The sequence below is a fragment of the Camellia sinensis genome, chromosome 6, assembly GCF_055761805.1.
Source record: "Camellia sinensis isolate YWXY chromosome 6, ASM5576180v1, whole genome shotgun sequence".
NCBI classification, from domain to species: Eukaryota; Viridiplantae; Streptophyta; class Magnoliopsida; order Ericales; family Theaceae; genus Camellia; species Camellia sinensis.
In genome coordinates this window covers 177,153,717-177,163,708 of record NC_138966.1, presented here as the reverse complement: position 1 = coordinate 177,163,708, position 9,992 = coordinate 177,153,717, and the positions used below count along the sequence as shown (strand labels likewise).

General features: G+C 37.9%; 1 protein-coding gene across 1 annotated transcript; it reads right to left on the bottom strand.

The window, feature by feature from the left end:
* Positions 1 to 578: 578 nt before the first annotated feature.
* On the bottom strand, positions 579 to 2,248 carry LOC114279597 (malate dehydrogenase 2, cytoplasmic-like; the record flags this gene model as incomplete). The annotated part of the gene is made up of 4 exons (XM_082876727.1): positions 579 to 986; positions 1,450 to 1,561; positions 1,703 to 1,838; positions 1,962 to 2,248. Coding segments are annotated over 4 exons (630 nt in total), but the record flags the coding sequence as incomplete, so codon positions are not given.
* Between the last annotated feature and the right edge of the window lie 7,744 nt (positions 2,249 to 9,992).

Sequence of the window (9,992 nt, the reverse complement as noted above, 5' to 3'; positions counted from 1 at the left end):
AAAGCCTTTTGGAAAGCAGAGTTTTTACTCGAAAAAAGTTAAAAATTATTACAAACTCACAAACCATTCTCTCCATCTTTTTGTACATTTTTTTATAAATAAATTTTAAAAATATTGAAAAAGCCTTTCTGTAGTTTTTTTTATAAAAAATTTAAAAACTATTGAAAAGCAAATTTCCAAACACTCCCGAGTGATGTGGAAATATTGCTAAATCCCTATAAAGAGTTTGAAAGCACGCATTATTTTATATTTTTAGTTTTTAAAAATCAAAATTAATTTTTTGATATTTTCTAAAACACGAGTTATTTTTTTTTAAAAAAAATATTGAAAATAATTGAAAATTTTGCATTTAAATAAGAATAATTCAAAATAATTACTCTAGTTTCATGCACTTGCATATGAATCTGTCTCCAGTGAGAGTATTTGTCTGAAACAACTCTTATTTGTTCTGACTTGTGCTCGCATAATAATAAAAAACATTATTTGCAGACAAATAATTTTTAAAACTTATTTAAATTATTAAATAATTTCTACCCAATAGAATAAAACAAAGAAGTTGATTTTATGTATTCAACAAGTTTACCATAAAAATAAAAGAAATCATTCATGTAAGGCAGCAAGTGTTCTCATCACTACTGGAATTGATAGGAGTGATCTAAGAATCCGTGACACCACATAAGTATTGTGTCAAAAATCATGATTGTAAATAAGAAATCTTGGACAAAAACTTGCATATACAAATCTCATTCATTTACCAAGTAGAGGAGTTTATCTCTATCCTTCCATTAAGTGTTAAAATAGCAATGGCATTATTCAAAACCGTAGCTGTTTCTTCCAAAAACACACAAAAGCATGAGACCTACTACAACATAAAGGAGGTTAGGAGCAAATTCAAGAAAGGCAAGAGTATGCCAGAGCCTTTTCCTCAGTAAGCTCTTCGGGGGTCAAGTCCAACTTTTTCCTTGAAAGATCATCAATTGGGAGACCTGAGACATAGAAAGGGCAGCAAAACACTGGTCAAGAATCCATCTAGAAAATCAGAAATTGTTGATCACCAATATGTACATTTAGCCTAAACCTACTAATTATCTCTTATTGGTATTAAAAGTCCAGAAAAAATCATTAAACCTAGTCATAATAGAATGCAAGTGCTAAACCAATTAAATAGTAACAAAAATATGAGACCAACTATTGGAAAATGTATAGGGAATATCAAGACATCATTGCAAATTTTTTTAACAAAAAGGGGAATATAAATGCCAACAATTAATGAGGACTAGGAAAGGAACATATCAATATCACAGCTTGAATGCCTGTTTGTTCAAAATTGATTAAAATTAAAAAGGCACCTAAAACATAAGACAATTGCTGATATAGTTTCTGATCCTATTACTTGTCCATGTATGATACGAAAGAACTATGCATTAACTTTATTAGACACATTCTGACCTTGAACAATTGTCCATACTCCATTGCAACAAGTAACAGGGAAAGAATAAATAAGTCCAGCTGGCACATTGTATGAGCCATCAGAGTATACACCCATAGAAACCCAAGTTCCCTGCAATGTTCCAACAGAAGAAAAGATAAGCAAAGAATGTTTTCGCTCAATACATCCCTGAACATGCAGCAATAGAAAGACAAGGAATGTGTAGGATAATTTTCGCTATAGAAATGTAGGCTAGGCAAGAACAAGAGCAACCTCTGGAGTTCCATGGACCCAATCACGAATGTGGTCACAAGCAGAGCTAGCAGCAGACAATGCGCTAGACAACTTTCTAGCCTTGATAATAGCAGCTCCACGCTGTTGGACGGTAGTTATAAATTCTCCATGCAACCTAAGGAAGGAAGTGCATCATAACTCGAAGTGAAAACCATAAAATGTTGATCGATGCTTTAACAGCAAATCCAAGCTAACACAAACACAACGGCCAAATATGATATTTATACTTTCTTCATACCATTCATCATTAGCAACAAGCTCACGGACAGGCTTCTCTCCAGCTGGTGTCTTGACAGTTGCATGGTTGACATGAGGATACTGAGTTGAGGAATGATTACCCCAAATAATAACATTTTTCACATCGGATACTGGAACATTCAATCTCTCTGAAACTTGACCAAGGGCCCTGTCATGGTCCAACCTTGTCAAACAAGTAATGTTTTTCTCAGAAATTGATGGTGCAAATTCCTTTGGAATCAACGCATTGGTGTTGGCAGGGTTAGCAACAACCAAAACCTGGAAGAAACAAGAAACAAAAGTTTATCTTCAATAGAAAAAGATATTAAACTTCTAACTACACTATTGTAGAAAAATTAAAATCAATCAATCATCTAAAAATCTTAAACCTTACATACACAACTAAACAAAATAATTAAAATCAATCAATCATCTAAAAATCTTAAACCTTACATACAAAATTAATAAAAATAATTAAAATCGATCAATAATCTACATGCAAATATGAAATTAATTCAATATCAAATAAATATAAATAAATAAATAAAAACGAATTAAATATAAATCAAGAAAAGTGAGTTTTGTACCCACAATATTTTTTTAAAAATTAAAAAATTATTTAAAAACCTAATGGAACCACCAAAACAAAATCCTAATCCTTTTTCACCTTCTTCCGCCGTCCCTCTTAATTCCTCAACTCCACTCTTTGATCTTGATCTCTCTCTCTCTCTCTCTCTCTCTCTCTCTCTCACACACACACACTCTCTCTTTCTCTCTCTCTCTCTCATAGAGCACTCTCTTACGGCTGCTCTCTTCTTTTTCTTTGTCTTTTTTTCTTTTCTTTTTTCTTTCTTTTTTTTGTTTCCTTATGAACTTCTAAACCTAGATGAATACTTACATTATATTATATATATCATAACCTAATTTCTTATTATATTATATTATACAAATAAATCACATATATAAATATAATTATCATATACAAAATTTATATCAATAATTTTTTTTAATATACATATATATAAAAATATTCAGATTGATTATATATAATTAACTAATACATTAAATTAATTTAATACCACGCTAAATTCTCATGTAACCATATAATTAATAAAGTCAAAAATATAATAATAATAATAATAAATAAAGGCTTACAAAAAAAATTAGGGTCACTACACATGGGTTAAAAAGTCTCGTTTATGTTAGAATTTTTTATTTTTTTTGATAATTGTGAGAGAAAAAATGAAATAATTATGATTTAGATGTGATATTTTATTTTATCAACTTTTTAATCTATTTTATTTCTTATAACTATTTTAGCCTAATAACACCATGCCAAATGAGGACTTAAGCTAGATTTTTGACTTTTTTTTAATTTTTTTATCCTTTTATATGTAAAATATATAAGAAATGATTTGATTCAAAATAGATTAAAAAGTTAAAATCTAACTTTTAGTTAGCTGCCGAATCACTCCTTAATTTGCTTAAGACAAAACAAAGAAAGAAGTCCATAAAACAGTATGTGAAACTTCTACGCGTATACGAAAAAGGTAAGTAGCCAAAAATATTGACTTTGACCATCACTGTCGAGTCATCCAAAAAATGCACTCATCTCTCTGGCTTTCAATGTTTGACTTTGGTCCAGTTTGTGCTTTTTGGGTGAATGTTGGCTTCCTCTTGGGTTAAATCTGTTTAGCAATTAATTGTTCCGGAGTCTGATTCGCTTATGCTATAATGTTCTCACGGAAGGTCCTTTTTCACGTTAAAAAAAAAATAAATAAATATTTCTTTGATTCAATAAAATTAAACATCCGTAAATCCAGCACAACATATTCTTCACAATTCAGTCATATAATTTAACTTTTTTTTTTTTAATAATTTGTTGAAGATATATCATATATTACAAATTTTATGATAATTATATCAAAATGAACATTAAACATAAACTAGTCCTGTTAGTTCTTTCAGTTAAAATTAGGAAGCCTTATTTCATTCCATTTTTTGCTTAAAATTCCATAATGAGTTGTTCATTTGTATGAAGTATGAACCATTAATTAAAACATAATTTGTCAAAATTCATTGCTTTACTATAAGTCTATAACCTAAGACAATATTTTAGTAGATTTTGTGTGTGTGTGTGTGTGTGTGTTTAAGTCTCTAATTTTGTAATTTTACATCTTAAGAATTTTTTTGTTTGTTTTTAATTATTTTTCCATATGATTTTACTGGTGAAAAAACCAAGTGCGAATTGAACCTTTTTTAATTGCTTAAGGTTAGGCGTTAAAGGTTATATATGACAAAAACTAAGTTTGAGTAGCATGATGGCCAAGAAAGAGGGTCTTTGCTCAAAACCCCAAATTAATGGTAGATTACTTACTCATCTTACAATTCTTATTCTCAGCATTACATTCCACTCTTCTTGGTTTTTTTCATTGTTCATTGTCAAATATTAGCAGCCAATACAATCATCAAATCCACTAAGCACCAGCATTTGGTTTTCCTTGCTGGGTGAAAACAATACAAAAGAAGTAACAATTAGTTTCAACTATGGCAAATATTTCAGCAACTATTATGTCAACATTAGCAACAAATACACATGTTATTAGAAGTAACCATTAATTTCATTGGCCTGGTGGTATTAGGGTTTATTTATTTATCTATTTATTTTTTATCAAGAATCTATGCTAAAAAATTTATTTTAGCTGTTATGAGTTAAAAATGATATCATGTATAAATTTAAAACACTATACATTAGAAGCAAGATACAGATATATTTTAGCTACAACTTTTTAACTATAAGGTTTCAACTTGTAAGAAATTGTACAAAATTAGACTTTTATTTACCTATAATTAGTTTAGCTACATTGACACCCAATATGAGAGAAAAAAAATTTACAATTCTTGTAATTTTTCTATTATGTCAATTTGATTCATATAGTTTCAATTATATCAATTTTGCCACATAAAATTTTACGTTGGGTTAATTTAGTTCAATCAATAATATCTATTAAGAAATTAAATAAAAAATAAAGGCAAATGGTTCATTTCGGCCATTTAAAAGGAAATGGATTATTTGAGATTAGATGCTAACACTCAATCACTTTGAGTAGGGAAAATGAATTTTTTGCTCTTTGATTTAATGTAATTTTTAAAAAGATATTATCAATTAATCAAAATTAATATAATATAAAATTTAAGAGTAAAATTAATGTAATTAAAACTATAGTTAGTAAATTAACACAATTGAAAACCTACAATAAAAGAAATAAATTAAATAAATTAAATTATGGATTGTGGGGATATATTTTCTTTATACCAACACGTGGCATGGTGACGCCGACGTGTCAGCCGAGGTGCCACGTGCCCTGGTAGTTAAGCCGAGGTAATCTCGGAGAAGCCGAGGTCATCTCCGAAGATATCGGAATCCGAGATATGGGGCAAGAGTCCTAAGGCACAAAGGGGATTGAACCAAGATAAGGATAACACTCTCAAGAAGTTTATCTATATCACTTAAAAGCGTCCAGAGTAAACAGTGAACTAGAATCCATAGAAGTCATACTTCTAGTGGGACTTGGATTGAGTATATTATAAAAGAGAGGCACCCCCATGGGTCTAAGGTATGTAACATATACTTTGAGTATTCAATTTAGTACTTGATTTATCTTTGAGAGATATACTGACTTGATCGTCGGAGTACCCCCGGGTGGAAGAACCACCGCCGGAGCTTTTTCTTTCAGTTTCAGGTTACTTTAGCCATCTATTCTTCTTGTGCTCTCCAGCTGATCACTAAACGGGCAGTGTGGTCAGATTTTCACCCACACAATTTGGCGCCGTCTGTGGGAACGAAGGAAGAATAGATGGCCAGTAACGGACAGCAGGAAAATATTGGGGAGGACGCTCCCACTGGGAGGGACAGCCCAATTGATCTCGATATCGAAGGAGATAACCGCAATGCAGAAGCCCGTGACCAGGGTCACAGAGAGAACGACGTCATCCCAGAAGGCGACACGTCAAAAAGAGCTAACCAAGGAAAATACTACAATGAAGATAACCTCCAGGTATGGAGGGACAGGTGCCTACGGAGGGATGAGGAAGTAAAGGAACTAGCAAACAAGTTGGCGGACCTCCAGTCAGTCGTCAACTTCATGATGCAGAATAATGTTATGCAGCCACCATACCCGCTGCAAGATACGCCGATGCCAGCGAACAACACTCAGAAGGAGGTAAGAAAAATAATCCCCGAGGTCCCTCAGCATACCAGAAGCGGAAGGCATTCACACCGACCTTCTAGGGAAGTCGGACGGGAAAAGCCGAGGCAAGAGGAGTCCCGACGGACACACCACATGAAGAATCCAGACCCCAGAGAACATCGACATGTTCAGGGGCAAGTACTCCATTTTGACACATCCCACGAAGAAAGATCCAAACGACCCCACCACGAGGCCGAAAGCAGCATACCAAAAAGACTAAAATCCAAAGACAGCCGAGCTCCAGGGAGGAGCAAAGAAGACTTGAGGGACTACCTCAAGAGGAGGCAACAGAATGGAGAAGCCGAGGTAAACTCCCCAGTGAAACCAAAGACAGCCTTCTCGGCGGAACTGGACAAATTCGAACCACCCAAAAGATTCAGTATGCCGAGGTTTCAAATCTATGACGGTAAATCAGATCCGAACTTTCATGTTGGGTTGTACCTAAATTCAATGGCGCTATATAGCGGAAACGAGCCGTTGCTCTGCAAAGTATTCCCCTCGTCCTTTGGGGAAATTGCATCTGATTGGTTCCACAAGTTACCAAAAGGAAGTATAAAGACATGGGAAGGCTTGGCCGAGATGTTTGTGGCCAGATTCGTGACCAACAAGCTGCAACCCCTGAGGGTTGATGCTTTGATGGCTTTACGAATCACCAAAGAAGAAGGCCTCAGGGCCTATGCAAAGAGGTACTACGAGGTGTTCAACCGAATACCTGAATGCAACCAGGAAGTAGCAGTCGTATCCTTCAAGAACGGCCTGAACGATGACTGCCCACTACGGAAATCTTTGGCAAAAACATTGCCAAAAAGCATGGAAGAACTCATGGCAAGGATTGAGAAATACGCCAGGGCCGAGGAAGATACATCGGGAAACAAGGAGGTGAAACAAGAAAAGGGAAACGGCTCGCCAAAGCGAGGCCGAAACAACAATGGACCGACCAAACAAGAAATAGAATTGAGAAATAAACAGGCGGTAACAACGGTATTCCGGATCCCAATCCATAAAATCTTAGATCGGATTCGAAATCAACCTTATTTCAGGGCTCCAGCAAGAGCACCAGGGGAATTCATGGGAAGGAACGTTGGTAGACGTTGCGCCTACCACAATGAAGAAGGGCATCCAACTCAAGGTTGCAAAGCCTTAAAAGCACACTTGGAAGACCTAGTAAGACAAGGCCTTCTGAGGGACCTGGTCGACGAGGCCAGAACGAGGGAAGAACAGGCAAGGTTGCCTCAAGCACCAGCGGCACCCCCTCCCCCAGCACAGCTACCACAAGCAGGGGAACCGAGGGTAGTTAATGTGATCCATTCAAGGGTCAACGAAAACGAAGTCAGAGGAGAAACCCAGAGGGTAAGACATTTACAGCATATCTACCAAGTCGGGGAAAAGAGACATCGGCCAGAAGAATACCAAGGGCCAATGATAGCCTTTACTGAAGCCGACCTAGACCTGGTCCAACATCCGCATAATGATGCCTTGGTAGTATCCCTCCAGGTTGGGGAGTGCCAAGTAAAACGCATCCTAATAGACCAAGGCAGCTCCTGTGACATCATGTACGTCAGATGTTACAAAGAGCTAGGCCTTCACCCCGATGACCTAGAACAATCCAGCGGCCCGATGGTCGGCTTTAATGGAACGCCGACATGGCCACTGGGCGCAACAAGCTTGGAGGTACAAGCCGGCACTAAGAAGATCAGGACGGAATTCCTGGTAATTGACACACCTTCACCATACAACATCATCCTGGGAAGACCGTGGTTGCATGCAATGGGGGCAGTTCCCTCGACGTTACATCAACTACTCCGGTTCCCAACAGAGCATGGGATTGAAGAAGTCAGAGGGGATCAACTACAAGCCAAAAATTGCTCCATGGCAGCAATAAAATCCACCTGTAGTATACGAGAGCCCAAGAAAGCAGAAGTTGAAGACGAGGACATGGAAGTCCTAGAAGACGTCGGGAAAGAACCAGCCGAGAAAAACGAAGAGGCGCTAAAGAAAATCCTCGTCCAGGAGGACGACGAAGAGCGGTTTTTTCTTCTCGGCTCCGGCTTACCTAGAGAAGAAGAAAAAGAACTGGAAGATTTTTTAAGGGCAAACATAGAGGCGTTCGCCTGGACGCCTTATGAAATGCCTGGCATTGACCCCGAGGTCACTTGCCACAGTCTGAATGTCGACAGATCGGCAAAACCTGTGATTCAACGAGCCAGAAGGCCGACGTTAATGCACGTCGAAGCAGTCGAGGAAGAGGTAGACAGACTCCTTGAAGCCAGGGCCATCCGAGAAGTCCAGTACCCAACGTGGCTGTCCAACACAGTAGTAGTAAAAAAGAAGAATGGCAAGTGGAGAGTTTGTGTAGACTTCACCAACCTCAACAAAGCTTGCCCAAAAGACAGCTTTCCTCTGCCCAAAATCGACCAACTGGTAGACGCCACCTCGGGACATGAAAGGATGAGTTTTTTAGATGCATACAGAGGGTACCACCAGATTGCTATGTACCCTCCAGACGAGGAGAAGAACGCGTTCATCACCCCGAAAGGCCTGTACTGTTACAGGGTAATGCCTTTTGGGCTGAAAAATGCAGGAGCAACCTATCAGAGGTTAGTGACAAAGATGTTTAGACACCTGATTGGCAAAACGGTAGAAGTTTACATCGATGATATGGTCGTAAAGACCAAGGAATCAAAAGGTCATCTTGCCGACCTAAAAGAGGTCTTTGACATACTCAAAACATATCGGCTCCGACTCAACGCCTCAAAGTGCGCATTCGGAGTTGGGTCAGGTAAATTCCTAGGATATCTGGTAACAAGAAAGGGCATTGAAGCCAGCCCAGACCAAATCAAGGCCATCCTGGAACTACAGAGCCCAACATCGGCAAAGCAAGTTCAAGTGCTCACTGGAAGGGCCGCAGCCCTAAACCGATTCATCAGCAGAAGCTCAGATAAGTGCAGACCCTTCTTTAACCTGGTGAAAAAAGCCACAGACTTCCTGTGGACAGAAGAATGTGAAGCTGCCTTAGCCGACCTAAAAAAGTACTTGACCACAACCCCGGTCCTTTCTAACCCAATCCCAGGGGAGGAATTGTTTTTGTACTTAGCAGTCTCTGAACACGCAGTCAGTGCAGTGCTAGTCCGAGAGGAAAAAGGGGAGCAAAAGGCTGTCTATTACGTAAGCAAAACTCTGGCTAACGCGGAAACAAGGTACCTACCACTGGAAAAATTGATGCTAGCCTTGGTAATGGCCTCAAAGAAATTGAGCCATTACTTTCAGGCACACAAGATTGTGGTTCTAACAGAGCACCCACTGAAGTCCTTATTACATCAAGGAGACTTAACAGGAAGAATAGCAAGATGAGCAGTAACACTAGGCCAGTTTGACCTAGAATTTAGGCCAAGAACAGCAATAAAGGGCCAAGTTTTGGCCGACTTCGTCGCAGAACTCACACCTGAAGCCATCACACCTCGGGCTCCGTCGAGCCAAGAGGAACATTGCCCTGACAAGCAAAAAGAATCCCAGTCAAAGACAAAAAAACAAGAGAAAGAAAAGCTCAGACCATGCAGCATCTACATCGGCGATTCATTCAGACTATTCGTCGATGGAAGTTCAAACCGCCAGGGAGCAGGAGCAGGAGTACTGCTGATATCTCCAGATGGAGAAATTGTAGAACAATCCATCCGTCTGGGGTTCAAAGCCTCCAATAATAAAGCAGAATATGAAGCATTAATTGCAGGGCTAAAGCTAGCAGCAGCAGCAGAGGCAGACGAGGTAATTGTTTTTTGTGATTC